Source organism: Seriola lalandi, unplaced genomic scaffold, assembly GCF_002814215.2.
Source record: "Seriola lalandi dorsalis isolate HSWRI2012SDOR001 ecotype SW California unplaced genomic scaffold, Sedor1 jcf7180002054684, whole genome shotgun sequence".
NCBI classification, from domain to species: domain Eukaryota; kingdom Metazoa; phylum Chordata; class Actinopteri; order Carangiformes; family Carangidae; genus Seriola; species Seriola lalandi.
Window position 1 is genome coordinate 638,537 of NW_019525237.1, and position 25,793 is coordinate 664,329.

At 40.7% G+C, this 25,793-nt stretch overlaps 1 protein-coding gene across 1 annotated transcript in view; it reads left to right on the forward strand.

Annotated features, from left to right (window-relative positions):
* hdac8 (histone deacetylase 8) overlaps window positions 1–25,793 on the forward strand; it is a 26,088-nt gene continuing 295 nt past the window's right edge. Inside the window, exons 1-10 of the mRNA XM_023422701.2 lie at window positions 1–221; window positions 336–388; window positions 2,122–2,252; window positions 3,851–3,992; window positions 4,155–4,267; window positions 4,416–4,493; window positions 4,581–4,689; window positions 5,568–5,740; window positions 6,658–6,752; window positions 18,586–18,691. Coding sequence (XP_023278469.1) covers window positions 108–221; window positions 336–388; window positions 2,122–2,252; window positions 3,851–3,992; window positions 4,155–4,267; window positions 4,416–4,493; window positions 4,581–4,689; window positions 5,568–5,740; window positions 6,658–6,752; window positions 18,586–18,691 — 1,114 coding nt within the window. The 5' untranslated portion in view covers window positions 1–107. The remainder of the gene's footprint in view (window positions 222–335; window positions 389–2,121; window positions 2,253–3,850; window positions 3,993–4,154; window positions 4,268–4,415; window positions 4,494–4,580; window positions 4,690–5,567; window positions 5,741–6,657; window positions 6,753–18,585; window positions 18,692–25,793) is intronic.

The window sequence follows — 25,793 nt, forward strand, 5'->3', positions numbered from 1 at the left end:
GTTGACGGTGTAACACCAGAAGAGAGAACAGGACGCCGCTCGCATCGCTTCACTGTGAATTTGTTTTTAGCTTCAGTTTCAAACAATTTAGGTTTTCTCCGCCGTCAATGAGTCGCAGAGGAGACAGCGATGAAGACAGCTGTGGTACACGGAGAGTCGCGTACGTTTATAGTTCGGAGTACATCGAGACTTGCGACACTTTATCCAAAGTACCAAACCGGGTGAGTTGGATTGAACGAGGAGGGTTATTGAAGCTAGTTACCAGTTTAAATGTGTGTCTCCTCTGTTGGAGAGGTTTATAACAAGTGGTTTTTATTTTATTTTGCCATTTCTAGGCGAGTATGGTCCACTCACTGATAGAAGCCTACGGGCTGCTCGGACATATGAGGTGAGTAGTTGCTGGTGTTTGTGTTTTCTCACGCAAATGGTGCTAAAAGCGAGATTAAAATACTTTTTAAAAACATTTTTTATCAGATAGCAATAGAGCTTCACATGCGGTACAGAAGCAGGTTGTTTGGCTTGCTCCTGCCAGAGGTAGCCGATGTTTCACGAAGACTACTTACTGCTTACTTCAGTAAACCGGAGTCAAGAAATTCTCTTTCATAAAGCAGATTTAAACTAGAAAAATATTTTCTTTTCTGAGGAAAATTGAAGTGTGCTGCCTTATGGGTGGATGTGTGGGTGGAGAACTTCTCTTAGATTGCAGTGTTGCAGCAGGAGCCTCCCAAAACTAGCCCCACAAAACTTTAAAGGTCAGATTAATCTGCTATATATCAGATGTAATATAAAAGTGTAACTTAAAAATCATGCAATATATTTGGGGCTGCCACTAAGGATTAATTTGCAGATTACTTTCTAATTCACTTGATTTAATCTTTTGGTCTATAAAACATCAGAAAACAGAGATAAAAGCCTGTCACAATAACTTAAGGCAACAGATGACATTATTAAATGTCTTGTTTTCTTCAACCAACAGCCCAAATTTGCTAAAAGGTAAGACCAAGATTTGCAAAATTTTCACATTTGAAAAGCTGGAGCAACTGATCAAAAATAGCTTCAGATTAATTTTTGTTTGAGCAGCTCTAACATGTGTTAACTGAAAGGAGCCGAGATGTCTGTCGAGGTTGAAGCATGTTAATGAATTTCCCCCAGGGGATAAATAAAGTATCTATCTATCTATCTATTTATCTATCTATCTATCTATCTATCTATCTATCTAAACTTTCTTCTTCTTCTGTATGAGCAAAATGTATCATTACCATATATAGACATGTAATATTCTGCTGTTTTCTTTTGTGTGTAAGCTTTCAACTGACCTGAAGTACAGTAGTGGCATCAATTTACAACTACAAAACTTTCTTTGTTGTGTGGGAAATGAGGGGAAACTCCATTCTCATCACACTTAACAAAGATGAGGTGGCTGAGCTCAAGGTCAGCCTATGTGTCTCTCTTGCCTCCCTACGCTATGATCTAACTATAAATATGTTTCTGTACTCCTTTGTCAGACTCACCAAATACACTCTGGTGTATGAGCTCTGTCCTTTCAGCTGAAATAGATTGACTTTGTCGTACTCTATTATTTTCACTATCACTTAATTAAAAAATACAAAAAGACAATTGCTTGTTATCATTTATTCGTTCATTTCTCCTCAAGGGAAAACATCATTTCCACGACAGTTTCAGTCTTTTTTCAAGCCAAGAATCTGAACATTCAGCTCTGCCACTTTATTTCTTTTGACTCGTCAAAAAAGAAGATGATGGGGGGGGGGGTATTTCTCTTCCCTCCATATCCCATTCAGTTCCACTCCCGCTATCAATGTAGTACTTATACTGTTGATTTATTTTATGTTGGCACAGCAGTTTCTGTGCAGTTGGTATTTTCTTTTACCACCCAGCTGTGTTGTGTCGATATTTTCTGCAGCTTTATGCTGTAGCCTCGGTCGTCTCTGATCTACAAGTCGCAGACTCCCATAAATCACCTGCGGCCTTATTCACACAAAGTATTTAATTTGACCGCTCAGTGAATAAACCAGTCAGAAGGTCGAGTTTTATCTGCCACTGTGTTTACAACAAGTTATTGCAGAAGCAGCATGTGACATTAATGTTGTCTCTTTTTGTCAGCGTTGTGAAGCCTCGTGCAGCCACCATAGAGGAAATGGCCAAGTTCCACACTGATTCCTACCTGGAGCATCTTCATAAAATCAGCCAGGACGGAGACAACGACGACCCCCAGTCAGTCGACTATGGCCTGGGTGAGAGATGCCAAGATATAACTTTTACTTGCCACAGTAACTTCTATTGGAAGTTGGAATCTATTAATTAAAAATCTACCGACCTAGCCCTTTATTTTCTGAATAAATAATAATAATAATGATCATAAACTTTATTTATAGAGCACTTTTCATACAAGAGATGTAGCTGAAATTGCTTTACAATAAAAAAAATGGAATAGTACAATAAAACAAGAGCGAATAGAAGGACAATGAAATTAGACAATAAAAAGACAGTAAATGATATTAAAAACAAAAACCAGTAATAATAGTAAAATATGCGAGAATTAATTAAGCCAAATGAAATAAATAGCTTTTCAGCAGTCGTTTGAAAATAAAGTGTTCAGTCATCTAAATTTAGATGACTAGAGAAACACTTACAAGTACTTTTCCATCATTTTAGAGGCGAACTTTCAGGTTCAGTGTCTCGGTATAGTGTTCTGTGATTCCTCTTACTCTTTAAATATATCTTTTACTGTAATTTGGTGTAAAACAGGTGTTCGTTGTAGATTAGATTAAATAAATGAGGCATACAAAGCGAATGGAGGGATGAAAGTGGGCAGAGGGAAGGGGAAGTAGAATTAGGATTCATATGCAGTGTGTGTTTGTTGGCAGCAGAGGGCAGCGTAACACTACATAGAAAAATAAAAACATCAATTTAAAATATTATCTGTATGTAAATTTGGTGAATGTTTCACAGACAGCAATGCATTTTATAAAATATGTGATATTTTAACCCAGAGTTGCCTCATCCCAACTGAACCTACACTGTGGTCCGTTGGTCCACGCCTCTCCAAGGTTCACATTTCTAACTTTAGAGTGATCCTCAAGTGGTTTTTTTTGTTTCTCTGACTCATTCCCCATCGCTCCCTCCTTTCCTTCACCCTTGCTCTTCTTTGTCTCCTCGACTCATTCCTCATCCTGTCCTCTTCCTCCTTTTGTATTCTGCACACCTCCCTCGCTCTCTCTGCTCCATCCCTCTGTCTCGTTAAAAAAAAGGAAAATGCTCCACCTTTTCCTGGATTGAGGACTTTCTCTCTCTCTCTCTCTCTCTCTCTCTTTCTGTCTCTCGCCTTTCCTCAATTTATCTGACACCACACTCTTTTGTTCTCTATTGATCACATCCACTCACCTCCCTCATCTCTGTCTTCCTCCCTTTCCCCCTTTTTCTGTTACCCTTCTCTTCCTTTGTCTCGTTTCCCATTCTTCTTCTATCACTTTTTTTTTTACCTCCATGAATCAGCCTTGAGAAGCGCTGACTGTGCAGAAACAAAATAAAAGTTTCCATCAAAGGCAAAGGAAAGTGTTTCACAGAAAATTGAGAAGGAACAAATAGATTTTCCTCTGGAGTTTTGTTGATGACGTGATTGATGTTCCTGTTTAAGTGTGTGTGTTAGGAAATGTTCAAATGTGGAAATAAAAGATTAAATGAACTTTTACTGCCCGTATCAACAGCATATATCACTCTTTTGTGTATATACGCCTTTTTAAACGTCAGTGTAAATAAAAGAGCGGCCTCTCTGCTCAATAAAAACAGACTTTTGTCTTTATTTTTGATATTTTGTAACATTTTCTTCCAGGTTACGACTGCCCAGTGGTGGAGGGGATATTTGACTATGCAGCTGCAGTCGGGGGCGCCACACTGACCGCAGCCCAGTGTCTGCAGGACCAAAAGTGTGAAGTGGCCATCAACTGGGCCGGAGGTTGGCACCACGCTAAGAAGTAAGACAAGTCATAGATATATTCTAAACCCACTCTATGCATTAGAGCACACACACACATTTCTAACAGCGTTGCTATAGTAATTTATTTTCAAATATGCTTTATTAAGCCAAAGAAAATCATATATACATACATACATACTTTTCTCTGTTTCTCCTCCAGGGATGAGGCGTCGGGTTTCTGTTACGTGAACGACGCTGTGCTGGGAATCCTCAAACTGAGAGAGAAATATGAGCGCGTCCTCTACGTGGACGTCGACCTGCATCACGGAGACGGTACACGCACGCTGTTTGATTAGAAATAAGCTTCTTTTCTATTTATTGTTATAGAAGGTGTACGTGTTTCAAAAACAACATCATCACACATTTTTCTGTTTTGATTCATTATGACATGATGGTGTTTTTCTCCTCCTCCTCTCTGCAGGTGTGGAAGATGCCTTCAGCTTCACATCCAAAGTTATGACCGTCTCTCTGCACAAGTTCTCCCCTGGATTCTTCCCAGGTCAGTCCTTGCAGATGTTTAAGATGCAACCTGTATTGTGATAAGATGCTGTGTAAAATGTGTGTGTAACTGTGTGTGTATATTTAGGTACGGGTGACCTGTGTGACACGGGGCTGGGTAAAGGTCGTTGGTACGCCGTGAACGTCCCGCTAGAGGACGGCATCAAGGATGACAGATACTACCAGATTTTTACCAGGTATATATATACACAACCACACACACACACACACACACACACACACACACACACACACACACAGTGAAATATCTGGAATTCCCTGTGCAGCTCAGGAGCAACTTTTAAGAAATGTTTTCCTCAAGGATCCCTGTGGAGAAATTCTGTTTTTCCTTTCCTCTCCTGAACGCCCCCCCCCCCTCCCTTGAGGTCAAAGGTCAGGGTCAGTTTCAGAACATTCATCTTGGAGCTGGTGCCGTTTCAGGGTTTTGCTCAAGGACACTTCAGCAGGGAATTCCCTCCTATGCGAGGTTTTAAACTTAGGGTTTTCCACTTGAATGATTTTCCTTCAGACTGAACGCTCCACAACATACACATGAGTTTCACCAGGTTTTCCCTATTTTAAGTTGTAATCAATGACACTTAAGTGTAATCTGTGACATCATAGGATTTTGAAGGGATATTTTGAAACATGGAGTTTCAAAAAAAAAAAATTTTTTTGATTGCAAAACATTGGAAATCATGGACATATGGATTTCTTTGACTCACCGACTAGTGGTTATTACTGGAACTGCAGTTTATGACTCTTGAGCAGTAATTAAACACTGATAGTAGAGATGAGAATGATTCTCCAGTTCATAAATCATTTCTGAGTGGTGACTTCTGATTGGCGGAACAGAATGTTACGCCACGTCTGATTGGTTGAGCTGAATATAGACCGTAGATTCCTGTGTAGAACAGAAGTTACAGCTGGACAGATGTTGATAAATCTTAATAGCGTGATGCTACTACTGCTGAATGCTGTTATTCTGTGTTCAAACATACTGACTCCTGATTGGTGCAGCATGTATCATCAGTGGCTGACAGCCTCAGCGCTTACCTGCTGTCTTGTCATGCAGTGTGATGCAAGAAGTGCGGGCGCAGTTTAACCCGGAGGCGGTGGTGATGCAGCTGGGTGCCGACACGATGGCGGGCGACCCCATGTGCTCTTTCAACATGACCCCAGTGGGGGTGGCCAAGTGTCTGCAGTATGTCCTGCAGTGGCAGCTACCTACACTGCTGCTGGGAGGAGGTACGCCGTGTGTGTGTGTTTATTATTCTAGCTGATGTTTTGTTTATTTTTTTGTGCATGAATTCACAGATGTAAGTCCATGTGTTAGTGTGTATGCATGTGCTAATTATGTGCGTATGTGCACGTGTACTCGGTGTATTAAAATACTGCAGAGGAAAAGGTAGACAATGTTCCACATCTTTTGTATGTGTTTGCATTTGCTTTGAATCTTAGTGATTTACTCACTTGTGCACAATTACAGACACACACATACAGTCCACACACACACACACACACACACACACACACACACGCACACGCACTCTCACACACACTCAGGCACACACACCGTGCTCTGTTCCAGACCCCTCAGCCCTTGGCCAGATGATAGCTACTAATTATACGACACAATGAAGCCATTTTACTCAACTACAATCCCACCTCTCTTCCTTTCTCTCTCGCTCTCTCTCTCTCTCTGTCCTACATACTTTCTCTTCGTTACATCCTCCTCTCTGTCTTGGTTCTTGTCGTTCTCTTGATATCACTCAAGTCCGTCCTCTTCCTCCCTCACGCTTCTCTCTCTCTGTTTGTATTTTTGTGTGAGAGAGAGAGAGATGATAACTTTTCTAACTTTTATTTTGTTAGCTTTTTGTCCCTTTATTTCAGCTCTTTTCACCTTGTATTCCTCTTTTTCAGTTCACGTCTTTATGTTAACTTGACTTCTACGTGACCGTATAACAGTTCCACACATTATAATTTAAAATAAACTTTTGGCACTTGAGACCTTTAGCGGAATTTAGTTGTGGTCAGATGAACTTTGGGAAGTTTGGATTTCATGGACCATCATGTCCAACATAATAAATGCAGCATGTAACCACATAATGATAATGCATCTCGTCTTAACTTCTCTCCCTCTCTCTCTCTCTCTCTCTCACCAGGAGGTTATAATCTGGCTAATACAGCTCGCTGTTGGACTTACCTGACGGCGGCGGTGCTGGGAAAGACTCTTTCCTCTGAGATACCAGACCACGAGGTATGACAACACACACACACTCTCCCACTGCGACGGCCATAGTCACACACACATTTACATATTCCCACATGGGCACAAATGTGCTCATTCATCGCACTGTCACACAAAAAGAAGCCACACACACATAAAAAACACAAACACACCCCCTTGTGTTCGCTGTGTGCTGAGTCACCCCGACTAATCAAAGATGGCCGCCTGCTTCTCAATAAAGGGGTTTGTCTCCAGGTGAGTCAGACTGTGTGTATGTGGAGAGAGAAGGGTAGTAGTGTTGACAATTCCTCTCTGTCGGCCTCGACTAACACAGGCTCCTCTCTCTGCGTCTCATCTGCCAGCAAGGTGAATTTTCATTGACCATATATGGCGCTATTAAAGGAGAGGGAGAGGATTATTACATTTTTTACAACCACACATTAAAGGAACAGTTAAACCTTTTGGGGAAATGTGTTTAATTGTTTTTGCGGGAGTAAGATGAGAAGATTGATATAAATTTCTTGTCTGTGCTTTAAGTATGGAGCTGGAGTTAGAACACAGTGACGTCTGGTTACTTTGCGTTCGCAGCAGAAAACCTACATAATTACACTCATTGACATAAAAGTCGTTTTCGGTGCTCGAAAACTCCGGAGTCGTGTGGACGTAGCAAAAGAGATGCGCTTTAAAACCAAAACGTAGTAGTGCGGACGAAGCCTAAAACACAGCAGCGCGTCACTCAGCTTCTGTGCTGGTTCTCCAAACAGGCAGCGCGCTGATGTAAATCTACTGCAGGTAACACTCTGACGATAGATAACTACCTCACCTAACCCCACATCAAATGACCCGAACAATCACTTTAACAGGATTATCAAACACAACATTTCGACCCCTGGGTTAACGCAAGAATCGGATGATTATGAACCATGTAAACAGCTTTCACTGGAACTTAATCTGGTTATTCATCGTAATCAGGTCATAGCGTGGGGATTTAAGCAAAACACCTATTGGATTTAATTTAGCATGGAGGGAAACTGGCCCAGTAATTTATGTTTGTGATAGAAAGGACATGTGACCATGTGACTGGCAAATCAAATAGACTCATCCTCTCTCCAAATAGAAATCAGTAGACCCATCTGTCTTTCTTGCTCCTATATTCACACAAACACAAAGAGTCTCTTTCTCCGGTGACTGATTTTTGGACCTTGTCTTGGTCAAATGTAATGAATAGCTGTGTGTGTGTTTGTGCGTTTGTGTGTGTGTGTGTGTGTGCGTGTGTGTGCGCGCGTGTGCATCATGACCGTGATGAAGGTACCTCTTGTTTCTCCTCGTCAGCGTCCAGTGGCCCTAAATAGCCTTTGACCTCATTAAGGAGCACTCACTGAAAACAAAGCAACTATCAGTGCAGGCAGCTGCCACAGATGATGAAGACAAAGATACACACACACACACACACGCACACACACACACATACACACACTAACACACACACACACAGTTTTCCCTCAAATCAAAAATGGAAGAAACAAACTGACTTTTAACTTGAATATTGACGAGATTATTTGCTTCTTTTTCCAATTCAAAAGGTATTATAGATCATGTTGGAGGGTAACTCTCTACTGTAGCACTACACAACTTTACATAGTGTGTGTGTGTGTGTGTGTGTCTTTGTGGCTCTGTCTGTGCCCGTTGTGCTCGATAAGAGGGGCATTTATCCATGATGACCAAGCAAAGCTGAAGTTCCAGCGACAAGGGGAACAAAAACTACCTTTGTACCCCTCTGTGTGAGAGAGAGTGTGTGTGTGTGTCTGTGTGTGTGTGTGTGTGTGTCCACCCTTGTGCTCTACTGTAGACAAAACCACCATGAATACACACATTCATCAAAGTCAGATAATGCAATGCCCTGTTTTATAACTTCTTTGTATTTCAGTTTTTTTGATAAATTACTGATAAAGTGGAGGAAACGACTGGCAAACTGTCAATTAGGAAGTCGTACAAGTGAAGCGTTTCCATTAAGGCTCAAGTAGAATTGAAATAAATTTTTATTTGTTTTCACTGTGCTGCTGCATTTCAAATGTCTCCTCTGACAAATGTCCGTCAAACTGAAATAATAAATGAAGCTTCGCCTCGTTTCCAACATCCAAAAACAGGCACTTCAAACAGTTTCAGTTTGTTTTATCTGCTCAAGTTCACTGATTCAGATCCAAACAAATTTGTTTTGCTTTAATTTTGTTGAAAATATTTTGTTAGAAGAGTTTATTTTTAATTAAATCAACCTTGTTTTTTTTCCCTTCAGTATCCAAGAGTGAGTATACAATTTTTCGGCATGTACTTGGCTAAATGGCTAAAAATAGTAGTCTTAAAAACACAATCGTCAGTCAGAGTTGGCCAGTCACATCAACAATAGTGCTGTAATATTCGCTGATTACCAGACAAAATATTACACTGCAGATAACCCACACAATGGCCCCGCTTCTATCACACTTATTATACTGCAATATCTTATAAAAACACAAGTAAAACCGCCTTTTGTAGTTTGAACTAGGAATCGAGCCGCCGGGTCCACAGTCATTAACCCTCCCCGCTGACTTGTATTGTGTGTTAGTGGTTAGCTGATACATGTCTGACCCTCCATTGTGTGATAGCGGTGGAGCCAATCTGCATGTGAATCGGAGGGCGACAATATGAGGTCTGCTAAGAATAGCTATAGAGGTCAAAGGTTAGTTAGTGTCTCTGATTGGACAGGCATGGGGATTGTCTTTATAACCTACTTTGTTTTTGAAGAGAAAGTCATTCATCTTGCTTTTGTAGCTACTGTAACAACTTTATTTGTAACATTTGATTCCCTATATTGTCATCTTGCATTAAAGGTGATGTTATAGAAGACAAGAGAAGGGTATCTTAGTGTGACGGTATTGATAATACTTTAATGAATCCTCTTCTGAATTGCACAAAAACATGGTTACGTAACATGCTTTTCATAAATTTGCCCACCAAAAGACACCTGTTATATTTCTTGTGGATTAACGTCATTGTTTTTGGCGAATTCACTGAGTTATTCTTAGTTTTAAATGTCTATTTAAAAACGCAACAGCCATGGGAGGATAGTTAGCAAGCTAACAAGGTAATATGCTAAATGCTACATGCTAAAAGTCAAATCGTTAACATGCAAAGAGATCGAGCTAACATTCTAATCATTACACCTGAAACTATAGCGTGCCACATGCTAACTCTGCATTAATGAACTAACATTGAAAATGTTGCACCCTAAACATTAACATGTTAAAATGCTAACGTATCCATGTTAATGAGAAGCATTCTAAACGTTTTAACCCAATTATTAGCATGTAAAAATGCTAATTAATCACATGCTAATTAGATTACGTTCCAAATATTAGATGATAAATGTTAACATGTAAACAAAACTGCTACCAACAGAGATTTTAAATCATTTTTAGTGAAGAAAAAAGCTAACAATAAATGTTACATATTTCTAAAAATTTGGTTTGTTAAAATGCTAATGGGGCATGAGCTAACTTCTTTTAAGATCAGATTTAATCAGAATATGCGATTGTGTATTTTACACTTTTAGCATGATATAAGATAGTACAAATGATAGACTGTTAGCCGTGCAAAGGTGATGTTTGTTAGCAGAGTGTTTAGTAAACGGTAACAGCTGTCCATCTGCCTTCCTTTTAATAATTCAACCTGCACCACCCAAAACCACTCCTCTTCTCCAATTCTGTTTTTGGTCATTTCCCAGCAGCTGAGTTCCTTCCAGCTTCGCTGTGGTTTGATAAAAACAAACCACAGATCCAAACTTCCTGCGGCCGCCCCGCTGCCTCAATGGGAAAACACACATACTATGTACTCTCAACGGTGCTGGTGTGACTCCAGCTCATATCCTTTGTCACATACTATACCTTCCCCTCTATCTGTCACTCTTCTCTATCCTGTCTCCAATGTGCCCATAAAGCCCTTATTATATATGCTAAAAATATTCTTAAATGCAAACTGGAGCTGGATTTGCTTGATTTGCAGAATAGGGTTATAGTTCCAACAACGTCCTATTGGATCCTTTATCAACTCTTTTATCTTTTATTTTCTTTTTTTGGGAACCAAAACTTGAGTTCAGCTCTCTGAATGTCAAACTTTAATTTCTAGCCGTAATATAATAATTTTTTTAAACTTCTGTAACTTGAATTTGTTTAAAGCCGAATCTAAATGAATCTGAAATCTGATCTTAAAAGTGAACACTGGATAAAATGCTAATAAGAGCATGACTAATCCAGGGCTACCTAAAGTGATTTCAGCAGTAGAAAAAGGTTTTATTTCCTATATCAGCAGCTTTAATAGTAAACAGCAATAGATCTGAAACACACCCCCGTGAAAATATGTGTCGTTGTCTTGTACAAAGATGCAGAGAACAGCTTTGGAGCGCATCGAGCTCATCCAGCAGCACTGACGTTGGGCCAACTGTCAAACAGAAATAAAAGAAAGTACCATCTGGTAAAACCATTATTTTTTGAAGGATAAACAAAATAAAACTAAACCAGAGGGAGCAGCTAACAGATTTGTGATGCATCTGCAAACCTTCTACTCCTGTGACCACAGAATGGTCAAATAAGAGAGGCTTCAAGGGGTTTTTTGTTTCTGTTTAACATTTTAATATTGGAAGTATTTTTCTTCTTTTCTGGATACAAGACAGCAACAAATGACACAAAATTAGGACGGAGAGAGAAAAGGCCTGAGACATGTGAGTGAGCTTGTTTATAGACTTCAAACCTGGGAATGCGGAGTCCTTTAATTTGTTATTGCAGTTATATTGATAACAATCCCCCAAAAAGCCAGTTAGTGAATTGTTTTTCTTGCTGTGTGCGTCAGGCAGTGCCATCGCTTTTCATAAAAAAGCAGCTAGTTTGGGATCTTTCTTGTGTTTCCAGTTTTCAATCAGTTGGGCGATTGCAGATTTTGGCGTTGAAGGGCTTGCATAATTTTTTTTTTTCCCTTTTGCTTGTCTGAAAAATCAGAGACAGGGAGTGGACAGGGATTCAGAGTAATGGAACCAGACCAGTCCTGTCCACCTCTGTTACTGTGCAAACACTGATTAATGTAGATAGATTTTAAACAGCTTCTTGGAACAGGTAAAACACACAAACTGATCAGCCCAGCAGCGTGCTTGAATTCCCCTTGTGTCTCGTAAACCCAACAGAAGTAAATACAAATCTGTGTCTGTCTCAGAGTCACACAGGAAGGGAGGACGTCTCTGGTCCCAGATTGGCAGCGGGGAAGCGTCCCGCCTCTTTACTTCCTCTCTTCCTGTCTGCAGCCACTTCCTCTCCTGCCCCACGCTGCCGTCAGGGATGTGTCGGCTCCCAGAGTCACGGGCTCAATCACCGGAAACATCGCTGGTGTAGAGTGTGTGTTGAGACCTGGGGAGATTTGTCTATTTACAAAATGGCACAGAAAAATGAAGCTGATAATTACAATTTATTTTCTCATCCTCCTCCATTCAAAGTTCTTCTGCTGTAGAATATTACAGATTATTATGTAAGGGAATGTCGTTGGTGAATGTTGGGATGTACCAACAATGAGCTGAAAGAGTTAGTTTCCTGTTCTATTTCCCTTCAGGGAGTCAAGTCTGTGTTGCAATTATCTTTTAATGTGTTTGTGTTTCAAGTTCATGGACAGTCTTGATCCTAAAAGGTGGAATCATCATTCATTCTGTTATCTTCATTTTAATTTTCCTATTAGGCAAGATGTTTTTATAAACCCACTGGCCCCTGTATTTGTAATACAAAAAAAAAAATATTATTTTTTTTTTTAACCAATTATTTTCTTTCAATTCTCAGTTATAACTGAGGTCAGCTGTGAAACAAGACAGAATCAACCCATACACATGTAGTCACAAATGCGTATGTGTATAAAAGGTATATTTTTTAATTGCAAGACGGTGTAAATCACTTCCTGTTTAAGAAACATGCAGGTGATGAGCTTGAGGTATTGATAACATGTTCTGTATTGAAAGAACTAGTAAGTTGTTTTGCTTTCCACATCCTTAAAGGAAAAGGTTTGGCTATTGCTACATAGCCAGTGTTAGCATTAAGAGCTGTTTACTTATCAGTCTTGCCAAGAGCTTCAACCATTGTTGCTTTTAAAAGATAAGAGATTTTAATACATCCTCTGAGCAGCGCTACTTCTTCATGGCAGACTGGATGATACTGTGACTCGGTATCGGAAAGTGACGAGACAGCTTAACTGGGCTGAGGCTAGCTGGTTAGCATGCTAACTTCAGTAGAAGGGAAAGAAGTGATAGAAATAGAAGCAAAACAAGAGCTGCTTTCCGCTGCTGGACACAGCTCTTGGCGAATAATTACGTTTGATGCTGAACTCTCAATGTTTCTTGTAGACTGGTTAATAACCACCTGTTAATGCTAATGTTAGCTATGTAGCAATAGCAAATAGCTCCTTTTAAAGCAACTTTAACATGGTGAAATTTGGATGTATAGTGTTGTGTCTGCAAGTATTTGTAATGTTGATGACGGTACTTAGCATAAACTATAACTAAACTCAAATAACTCAGCAAAAAAATAATGATTTGATTTCAAAATGGAGCCACATAATGAGTTAAGGAGAATGCAAATTGGCGCGATGCTGATACTGTGAGTGTATCACTAATTAGCTAACAAGCTGAAAGTCATGGGTAAATTGCTAAAATACATAGCTATAATTTCATCTGATAGGACTGTGGGTCCAATCAGACAAAAAAAGGCTGTGAACCACTGGGCTAGAACAAGTGTGGCAGAGCTTCACACAAAAATATCACTGCAGAAAAATGTTAAAAACGAAAAAAGCAGCTACTTTTCAGTTAATTTATATTCAGACATTTTTACAGGATATTCAGAGCCTAAATCAGCAAGAAAACTATTTTCACAATGTTACGTAGCACACATCCAAACGTTTACACCAGTGGACAAAGTTTAAACAGTAATAATGGGTTTTAGCTTTCCCAACATTTCAAAAACATACAAATACTATTTGTGGGGTTCCCTGCCTTAAAAGGAAAACTGACAGATGAAGGTAGAAAAAGATGGAATGATGAAAAGGTAGGGAGGGTGAGAGAGAGTCCAACAGCAGAGAGAGAGAGAGAGAGAGGTGTACGTGCGTTATGTGACTGCGACTTTGGGCATCGGGCCGTTTTTCTTTTCCTTGTTGAAAACATTTATTAGATAGCAGCTTGATAGCAGACACAGTCCATTTGTTTTCCGAGACGTTTTCCCCTCCGCTGTGCCGCTCGGCGTCCTTCATAGCTGGAGATCCTGCTGATCGCTGTAAAAACAAACATACATGCGCGCACACACACACACACACACACACACACACACACACACACATACATTACTGTCCACAGATTGACGCATGCACTGGAACACACACTCAGACTTTCTCACAATTGTACATTTTTATATAAACACACACAGATATAAAAATATGCACGTACCTGACAAGAATGGATGTACATATATTATGAATAATACTACAAATACTACCACTGGTATTACCACTATTACTATTATTATTTTGTATACTATCACTACCACGAATGCAACTTTCATTCCCACTATTATTAATATTACTGTTAGTATTATAGTTACCACTGGTACTAATACTACTAATGTCACTTTGATGAGGCTGTAAAAACAATACAAAATGATGCACTTATAAACATGTATAATCAATTAATGATAAGAATCTGTACTGATAGCGTTTATAAAACTTTATTTTTCTGCTGTTTTTAAAACGGCAACAGGTAAAGACATTGATTCGTGCACACACGTTCAGCTTCCTCTGGGTGAAGGCCAGTGTTTCTCATAGAAACCAGCTCATACGGACAGTGAGTGATGGGCGGAGGGTCCATGTTAAGGACCATGGTAAATAAGCGAGGACCTTTCATTATTTATCTCCCTGTGCGTCTCTGCCAGAGACACTGGAGCCAGTCAGTGGGTATTTTCTGTCTCTTGACCTTGTCCAGGTGATGTAGATGTTCCGCGTCATTGGACCGTGCACTAAAATCTCTCATTTATCATGCGTCATTTTGTCCGTTTCACATGCTTGCCTCACAGCATCGCTTCCTTTATCTTCTCCTCTCGCTCTACAGCTGTCTGTAGCCTCCGAAGTATTACGGATGATATAAAAATGTTCTAGAGATATTATATAAAAATGAGTGTTTCTTTAAGGAGTGTCTGCACCTCTCTCTTCCTCGCTTCCTCTCGCTTCTCCCCATGGTCATCCAAGCCAAACAAGCAGGCAGCAGGAGACTGTGTGTATGATTTGCGTGTGTGTGTGTGTGTGCGTGTGTGTGTGTGTGTGTGTGTTGGTTGACAGCAGGAGACAGAGCACTGGGTTCATGGGAATACATTGCGGGTGTGCATGTGTGTGTGTGTTAAGCAACTACTCTCATGTTGAGCTCAGTTGAGACCGGAGGTAAGACACAGAACTCATCGGAGTTAATTGGAAACAGACACACACACACACACACATACTCACACATATTAAAACAAGGCCTTACCTTTGTATGCAAATACCCATGGAAATTCACACAAACACACACATTTATTAACACACTCTTACCGTGTACATTTACCACATGCAACGGATGTCCTGATCGAGTTTTTGTTGCCAAGGTTTGAGTCTTTCGATATTGGATATCTGCTGATAGAGTTTATTTTACTTAAATTTTGATTAAATAGCCTTTGTATATAACACACTGAAATAACAACAGCTTAATCTCAATTTATTTCTTATTAGCTTCTTCCAAATGCTGAAGGTCACGGTTTTCGTTATCACTGCTACGCAGACGACACCCAACTATATCTGTCGTTCCCGCCGGATGACCCCACAGTCTCGGCGCCGACCTTGCCTCGTTGTCTCAGACACCCAACTCTTCGGTGGTTAATGTCTTCGGTCGCAGTTCCTCCCTTCACACACAGTGAAACCTTTACAGATGGTCCGGCACGCTTGCAGCCAGTTTGGTCTTTGATCAGCCTAACGACGCAGGAATGACGTCACTCTGTTGGATTTGTTGGAACTAAAGAAACGCTCAGTTCCCCCCCGTCGTACAGTGGTCTCACGAAGAGGACGTTCTTCCCTCACAAACTATCCTTGACAAGTGCTGTACCGTACTGTAAAGCAATGCACAGCACCAGCTGAAAATGAGAAGCTGCTAGCTAGTTTTCTACACTTCTTTGCTAACGATTATTAGCGCCTGAGCTAATACTGGTACTAAGGATTGACTCAGGACATCTCTACTATACACACTCGGATGAATTCCCTCTCTCTGACTCACACACTCATACAAACAAAGACAAAGTAGTCTTTGTCTTTCAAGTAAACAAAAATATACTCCTACTGCTTGTTGGCTTGGCTCAGCTGTGTGTGTGTGCATCTGCTCAGGCCTGTGTGTGTGTGTGTGTGTGTGTGTGTGTGTGTGTGTGTGTGTTGCGTGTGTGTTGCCAACACACCTTCTGAAGTCTTCTCTAATGACACCCGTCTAATCCACTAAAGAGTTTCATTCCAAAACAAGATATCCCTGTCGTTAAAATGACCGTGGCATCAGCGGAGAAATCATTACAGCATGTTGACTGAATCAGTTCCCCAACTTAAAGGAGCAGTCTGACATTTTGGGGAATACTCGTGTGGTTTGCTGTCAGTACTGAGAGCCAGATGAGAAGATCAATATCAGTTTAAATGGTTGAAACAAATTGTTGATTCAACGGGAAGCCAGTACTTTTCTCCTTTTTTCTTGTAAATCTTTTTAGGGTTTTGGACTCGGGGTTGAAATTTGAAGACTAAATCATCAACTGAAAAAATAATCAACCCATAAATCAATAATAGAAAACTCACTTCGGGTCATTTCTGTTTTTAAAGTCCAAAATCCCAGATTTGTTTAATGGATTTTCAATCTGATCAAGATCCAGCAGCCTTCCGTCCTTACGGTCAATAACCACTGAAATCATATTTGCTGAAAGCTCAGGAAAAAGCTAGTAAGTGGAACTTTAGGCAAAAATTCTTTTTCCAACTTCAGTCTCAAAGATCGAGGATGAACTTTCATGCTCGTAAATTGTAAATACAGTTTCACAACAGGTGATTTTAAACTTGACAAATAACCGATCGTCTCATTTTAAAGAAGAGCTTTTTTTTAAATATGCGGCGTGCATGGAGGAATATGGAGCTTTTGCTTTAGGCCGCAAGTCACCTTGGCTTGCTCTGTGCGTTCTGCTGAGTCTTCAAGGCTCCAAGGCTTTCACAACTATCGCTGCAAATGGACTGACGCACTTGTGGTCAAACCTGGCCTCTGAGTTTGTTTTGCTCTCATGGCACTGAGTCACGGCCCAGCGAATTCCCTGGAAATGCATTTTTTCAACTGACGTGCTCCGTTTTTAACTTCTGGTTGAACCCACTCTCTGGATTTCCACCTGTTTTTCTTTTTTTTTTTCTTCTTTTCTTTTTTTTTTTTATTGTTGGCTGGTTTTGTTTTCATGGAATCGGCACGACTGCATGAAATGCCAGGAGCCTTTGGTATTTGCTGAAATAATCTCAGACCCTTTTTTTTTTTTTACCTGTGTAGGTGAAGCCCTGTCTGTCTTAGAGGACCTTTGACTGACTTATGGTTCCTCTTCTGTGATCTGCATTACATTTTCTCTCCCCGCACATGAACCAGACGAGTCGGCCTCATACGTTTATTTGTGTTAATGCAACTCCTAGACAACACACAGAGTTCAGGAAATATAAGGAACATGTGTCCATCTGAAAAACCTTTTTGTGTGTGTGTGTGTGTGTGTGTGTGTGTGTGTGTGTGTGTGTTCTGGCTCTTGAGATGGCAATGTTGCTCTGTCCACCACTTCAGTCAAGCAAGACTACCCTGAAATTTAGCACAGATGTTCATGGTCCCCAGAGGATGAATGCTAATGAGTTTGATAATCCCCCGACTTTTCCTTGAGCAGCACCATGAGTCTCTTATTTGTGGGTTTGAGTGAAATGTCTCAACAACCATTGGATGGATTAAATTAAACTTTGGCAGAGATCTTCATGTTCCCCTGAGGATGAATTGTAATGACTTCGGGGATCCCTTCACTTTTCATCAAGCGCCACCATCAGGTCAAAATCTGAAATAGTCCAATGCTTTGGATCATGACTGACGCTAAAGTATCACTGTGAACGTTATATCCGTTAGCATCATGTGTTAGCATTTAGCTCAGTGCAGTACCACCTCACAGAGACGCTAACATGGCTATACGCTCTTAATCTCATTTTTAATTTCACTTTTCAAATCTAGGGGAGAAAACTACTTTTACCACTACTTCCATATTTGATCAGTTCATTTATATGATGCACAATATGGGCAAATAAATCCATAAAAGCAACGAGAAAGGATGACAAGTGGATATGTTGGTTGCGGAGAGGGGGAAAAAAGCCATAGCTCGATATTTCAAAGCTAGTCTTTGATGTTTTCCACTCTTTTGGATGTATTTCCTTTTTCTTTTTCTTTTTTTTCTTAAAGAATGATCCCTGAAAGCCTGTGTAAATATTCATCACCAAGTAAGTTTCACAGTCCAGTTCTTCAAAGTCCAAACGGAGGCTGGAATTTTCCAGGAAAGCAGCTGCATTCTTTAAAAAAGAGAGAGAGAAAAAGGAGAAAATGTACTTTGGCGCTCGGCTGCAGCGGCTGCGTGCAGATGTGAGGGATTAAAGTTTGACTGTGACGGAGAAAAAGAAAAGAAACGTCATTTTAAAATCACTAAATCCAGATTTGTCATGATGATTGTCGTGATGTGATCTCAGTGTGTTTTGTGTGTGTGTGTTGTAGTTTTTCACAGAATACGGACCCGACTACTCGCTGGAGATCAGCCCGAGCTGTCGACCAGACCGCAACGACACCAAACACCTGGACCAGGTCATCAGCACCATCAAAGGTGTGTGTGTGTGTGTGTGTGTGTGTGTGTGTGTGTGTGTGTGTGTGTGTGTGTGTGTGTGTTTGTATGTGTGTGTGGGTGGATGCACAGGTGTGTCTGTTAGAGTGGTTGAAGGTGTGGTGGATAAACAGGTGTGTGTGTGTGTGTGTGTGTGTGTGTGTGTGTGTGTGTGTGAACCCTCTCTCACCTAAAACCCCTTTTGTCTCTGCACGGCTCTTTTCATGTGTGGTTTCATGTTTTGATCTTGCTCCTATACGTCTCTGTGTGGGATGAAAGTATGACTTGTTCTTTTTTTTTTCCCCCTCCCTGTGACTCTTAACATCCTTTTGTGTGTGTGTGTGTGTGTGTGTGTGAATAAACTGTCAACCCTGCTCTTTTACCCACAATCTCTTTGGTCTGAGTCTGGGTCTTGACACATGTGGTATTCTTTTATTTCTTTGCATCTTTCTCCTTCTATATATATATATTCCTTTATGTTTGTACATCCATCCGTGAGTGCGAGTGTGTCTGCAGCGCTGTGGTTAAGCCCTAAACCTCTGCGCCTTCAGTCTCAGCGCTGACAGCCCGCAGCACCCGGGAGACGTCCTGCGTCAGGGTGAAGCTCAGGTGAAGAGTTGAGCGGCGGGAGAATTATTGGATGTTAGGTCAGGAACTCGCTGCAACAGAAACAACCGTGAGTCGAGTTCATTTTCCGAACATCAAAACTGCACGTAGCCGAGAAAGAGAAATCAGATTTTGGAGTCTCGTAAATATCGAAGTTCTGGTGTGTAGACGTGTTAACCACAAACCAAAAGGAAATCCTCCTTCCCTTCCCTCTGTTGTGTTTGACATCGCAGTTGTGTTATCCGTTGTGTGTGTGTGTGTGTGTGTGTGTGTGTGTGTGTGTGTGTTACTGTTTGATTGAAAGGTGTTGAAAACACTCTTGACTCTGGAGACACTAAAGGGAATAAAATCAGGCCCCAATCTGGTCCTGTCAACATGTTTTATGTTGAAAAGTGGAAGATAAACTAAGACTTACACATCTAAGCGCCACTGAAAGCAGGAGACGGATTTTGTTTCCTCAAAAACCGCAAGAGTCAAAACTCGCTTTGTCTTTAAAAAAACATCCAACAAAGCATAAAAGTTGTTTTCAATTCTGTTTATTCTAAATTTAAAACTCTGTTTTAGGTCTCAACTAGACAAATTTCATATTTTTCATTTTTATTTTTTCATCCAGGAAATTTGGACTTGAAAATGCCCGTAGTAACTGGGAGTAACTGCCTTGAGTTGATGCCATTCAAGATGGCGACTTTCTACATGTCAGAAAGCTTCTACCCACATTCAACATTTCACACATGACCTTCGACCTCTAGAACTTTTTCTAAAGGTCATAGCACAAAAAAAATCCTTCTAAATCTCTTCATCTTCCTCCTCTTCCCTTTGAGTTTAAAGGCGTGCCATCAGGGGATGAGAGTGTGACAGGACAGAAGCTCCAGGGAAAACGGTGTTCTCACATACAGCGGACGTGTTATCAATTGGCGACCAAAATATAAAACCGAACGGGTCATCGTCCTGCAGCGACTGACAGAAACCACGCTGGATGTCGGGGCGGTTTTTATCCAAACAGCATTAGGTTCCTAAAAAACTCCAGGTCGCGTCGGATCAGGGGAACGGGAGTTTGTTTGTCGAAATTCAGTTGGTCCGTTGGCTCGCATTAACTCATGACAACCGGAGGGGTTGAAAGTATCGCTTGTTTCCAGTCATACGGCTTTTATTAGGGGCGACGGAGGGAACGGACGGATGAACGGATGGATGGAGGGAATAAAAGGGAGGAGAAATGAAACACAGGCAAGCCAGAGATGGAGAGAAATCGGGGGGGGAAATGTGCGTTTGGCTGCTGCGTCCCATTTGCCTCTTCTGTCGTTTATCAGATAGCACGTCCTCTTTCTTCTTCTTTTATTGTTAACTGCTCGTCGAGGAAGGAAAGTTGTCGTGTTTTAGGTGAAGTTATTGAATTATTGGAGATATTTCAGGATGTTTTTAATCTTACACCATAAAAATTGTCCATCCTTGGAGTTGGACCAAGATTTCTCTTTTTCTTTCTTCCCTTTCTTCCACAGACGTTTCAGTCCTGGTTTCAACCTGTCACGTCTGTTTTATGTCCTCTCGCTCTCTCTCGCTCTCTCACTCTCTCTCTTTCTTTAAGTCTCTCTGCCTCGTCTGCTCTCCGTCAAGTCAGAAACCGCTTTTCACGAAAATTAGCTCTGTCACAAAAGGCTTTACCACACAACAAGCAAGACACCAGAACCTCAACCAGAAGTGAGCGTGTTGCTGTTTAAAATACTGGAGTAAGTGTGCGTGTCTTTTCGTCTCTGTCTCTGATTAAAGAAAGATCTACACGTCTGCTAACTTAACTAATGCACACATACACACACACACACACACACACACACACACACACACACACACACACACACACCTCTAGGCAAACATATCCACATGACATCATTGGGGTGGATAAGTGTTTCTCTGGTTTTGGAAGTGCTGTGCTGCTTATAAACATTGGTTTCCCAGAGAAACTGGGCAGTGTGTGTGTTTGTGTTTTTGTGTGTGTGTGTGTGTGTGTGTGTGTGTGTGTGTGTGTGTGTGTGTGTCTGTATGCCCACATCTGCTCTGTCCGCTGGCACGAATGAACTGTAAAGATTTGAATCTAAAAGTGGTAATCCTCCAAATCCTTTCTTTCATTTTGTCATTCTGGTTCAGCATGTGTTATGTCTTTAACCCATCTGTTTAACCAACAGTACACATACATCAGAGACGATATGTGCTCACAGCGCTCTGCTATGAGAAAATATCACTTCGTACCAGCGGGAAATGAGGCGTGCGCCAGGATTTTTCAGTGAATGAAATATTAAGAAGTGACTCTCTCCTCTTTTACGTCTTCAACTCTTGCAGAAAGTCAGTTCCAGCGAGCCTCAGGTGCACTTCATCTGCCGCCCCTCACACTCGGCTGTGTGTTGAGCTGAATGATAGTGTTGTTGTTGTTGTCGTCGTTAGCTCGTAGCTTTGCGGTAGGTTGCTTTGTCACGTCAACGTCGTATTCTTCTAACAAAAGATCAAACAGTTGCTGCGGTGGCAGAGTTGTAAAAACCCAGTGTCAGAGTATTACTAACCACGGAGCAGTGTTTTGGCATCTGATAATCGTTCAGCTTCACGGGTCTGTTACTCAGACTCAACTTCTCGCATCATATTTCACTGTTTCATCAGTATCTGGAAGAAAAAACTGCCTCTTTTATTGTGTAGATCTGGTTTTGGTTTGTACTTTATTAGATATACTTAGGGTCAGTTGTGCTTTGAGCAGAATGCTAAAATTAGCATACATGTTAGCATTTAGACATGATTCATTCAGACTCAGCTCGTACTTCGTCAGCCTCCTCTGAACTTAAGCTCAGCTTTGATCTAAGCCGAATGCTAACGCTCCCACTCTCATTTCTCCCTCTCTTGAATGTTCTTCCTCCTCTCCTTTTTTTGTTTTTATCTCTTGGACCTTCTCTTCTTCCTGTATAACATTTACATGCTGACATTTGGTATTTAACAGCTCTTATGTCTAAATGTTAGCATGGTTGCTTAAGGTTAGGATGCTACTTTTAGCATGTTTTTAGAGATATTCGTCAAGAACTTAAACACACAAGAGGAACTTTTGACCTGTTGGTGGCGCTACAGGTTAAAGGTCGCAGCATGACTACACACAGATTCAGATTCATCCACTGGAGTCTGGAGTCAAATATCTCATCAAACGTTGGAGGAATTGCAGTTTAAATTTGATGAGAAGAAAGCATCAGATATTATTGTCTCTAGAAATAAAAATAAAAATATATACCTACCATGTCAGTTTATATAATAAAAGTCAACAGACAACAGAAACATTCTGCCTTTTATAAACATAAACTGTCCAGTGAGTCTATTTTCAGTCGACCTTTGTGTATTTTAAAATGTTTTTATAGGGGATTACTCAGCGTTTCCGGTTGTTTCTCTCTCATTCATACACACTCAGGCTCGTTAAGCGTCTGTATTAATTAAGATGTGACTTTTATTAGGTGATTGTCAGAGGCGACAGCAGCTGTCTGACTGTTTGTGTATTCACACATCTGTGTTTACGACACTCTGGTAGCATGATTTCCCCAGGGGCTGCGTGTGTGTGTGTGTGTGTGTGTGTGTGTGTGTGTGTGTGTGTTTGGAAACTGCCAGCCTTTCTGTGTGACTGTATCTTATATTATCTTTGTGTGTCAGCAGGGAAATATTGCAGCATCTTTACATCCTGCTACTCGTTAATTCTTCCCTGTGCTGACAAGATGCTTTCCATATCAGTCTCACACACACACACACACACACACACACACACGAGGAGGAGGAGGAGGACATGAAACAGTTCACACTCAGAGAAGAGATATGAACACATTCAAACCAGAGAATTACTTCTAAAAATGCCACGTAAGAAATACACACACGCGCGCACACACACACTAACACACAAACACGCACACACACACACACATAGGATAATAACCACAGACCCTGTGATAGATGAACGTTTGCAGGTAGTAAATATCAGAGGCCCCCGTAGTTGCTCGTCACTTTAGCAGAATTTACCGTTTACATCTGGAAAGCAAAGAGAAGCAGGAGGATGAATACAGGGAGGGAGAAGAAGAAGAGTCAGTCAACTTTTTTGCAACTTTTTTTCTTTCTTATACGTCAATATTTTTAGATTAATCATTTACAGTCAGAAAATAATGAAAAATGACAATGAAATGTCTTCATATTGTTTTTATTCTCAAAGTCCCAAACCTCTAAATGATTAAATCTCCACTCATATAAAACACAGGAAATGAAGCTAAAACCAAACATTGATTGGCATTTTCCTTCACAAATCACTTCAACGGTTAATTGATTAATTATATTAATCATCAAACACTAAAGAAAGAGACTAAGAAAAAGCGGAAAATAAATATAGTGAAAGTGTTGATGTGTAGGAAGAGAGGGAGAGATTATTACACAACATCACAATCACCTAAAGACCAAATGAACCGGTGATAAAAGTTGATATTTTCATCATTTAATCATGATTGTGATATCGTGAAGCGAATACCTGCAGGGAGAGCAGCTTTTCTGTAGGTTCTACTACGTCTGACTGCTCTTCCTCTTTTCTCGTACGTTTCCTGTTTTTAGCTCACATCATGATTTTTGAGACTTTTCCTCTTGTCACAGTTGGAAAAAAATTTTTTAAAAGTGCATTGTCTGCAACCGTTACCCCAGAGACTGAATCTGTACCCGTTTGCCGTATGTGGTGTTTAAAGTGTGAGTGTGAGCTGGAACTGGATGCTGTAATCATGTTTTCCAGTATTTGCTGCCTGAATTTGTGGTGGACACAAGGGGAAGTCTCTATAACCCCCCCCCCTCCCAAACGCAGCATCCATTGTAGTGGACGTCAAATATTAGCTGGTCTCAGCCAATGAAAATCCTACTTTTGACCGATAAGTAAATTGTATTTAACCAATGAACGTCAAGTTTCGGTATTTAAATGGAACTTTTTCACCTTTTAAATATTTGAATCCTCGTGCCGATCCTAGTTTCTTGTATAAGTATAATTTCAATATGATAAATTAATAAACTGTAGATAACAAACAAGCATATTGACGGTTATTCAGCACCGACTTTATTCCGTAACCTAACATTTCGGTACAAGCGTGTCTTCTTCTTCTTCTTTTTCTTCGGGGCTTAAAGACCAAATCACATCACATCACGCATCCGGCTCATATGTAGTGTAATATAGGGCAGATTTCCCACAGAGAAACCAACAACGCAATGGAAAGGTTTTACATACTGAGAGACAACAATTAACTCCAAAATGCAGAAGATACCGTCAAAGTGGAATTGGAAAAAATAAAAAATGTAGGATAAAATATGAATAAGAGGGAAAAATATGCAAAATATTTCACATATTTTTACACTTCTGTCCCTCATGAGGGAATGTTTAAAGCCGCTCTCTTGCTTCTTTAGAAGTTAACTCCAGATTTCGGTCAAATCTGAGTGAAAGCAGGGATGTGTGAACATTTAAAGCACCAATCTATGGGAAAATTGATTATAATATTCACGCTACTTTTAACATACGTGGATACAAACAGACGAAGCCTGTTTTCTACAGATTTAAAGAATCTTCGTGTGTTGGCGGATTCACCTTCTCTGAGACAGAAACGGAGAGGTGGAGGCAGAGTGATCAGGGCTCGGAGGAAAAACACGTGGAAGTATTAATTACAGTTTATTTTTTCCAGTGTGGTTCTCGATAAAGCTGCTGCTGTTGTTGTCACTGTGACAGGACTCCAGTGACAGCTCCACAATGGCCGACCAACAGGACATCCTCCCTCACTGCGTCAGTGAAGGGGCTACATTTGTCAGGGCAATTACTCATCCACTAAGGGTGTGTGTGTGCGTGTGTGTGTGTGTGTGTGTGTGTGTGTGTGTGTGTGTGTGTGTGTGTGTACAACATGGTTATTCTTCACAATCGGGTCATTTAACGTAACAACAGACAAACAAAGCAGCATTGTTTCCAGTGAAACACATAAAGTAAACCGACGACCAGACTTTATAATGCAGCTATTGTGTCAACTTGTGTGTGTGTGTGTGTGTGTGTGTGTGTGTGTGTGTGTTTCTGCGTCTGTCTGTCAGACATGGAAACCAATCTGTGTCCTCATGCAAATGAACTTGTAGTGTTGCTTAACGTTGTCATTTCCATATCGATTCCCGTTTTGCATGCTTGTATTTCCTGGGGAGCGACAGGGCTTACCTCGGCCAGATGTTATTTTGCATTTTCATTGGCACAAATGTGTTTGTGTGTGTCTGTGTGTGTGTGTGTGTGTGTGTGTATTTCTCCTCCATACTGCTTCCATCTTTGGTTTGGTTTCTCCTGCTGTCTAATGTGTGTATTTAGCCTGGTTTTGTATCCCACTTAATGTGATGCATTTGACCCTTCTGCGTCCTTGTTGTTTGTTTGTGTATGTGTGTGTGTGTGTGGATGTGTTGTTAGATGTGTGTGTGTGTGTGTGTGTGTGTGTGTGTGCTCCCACTT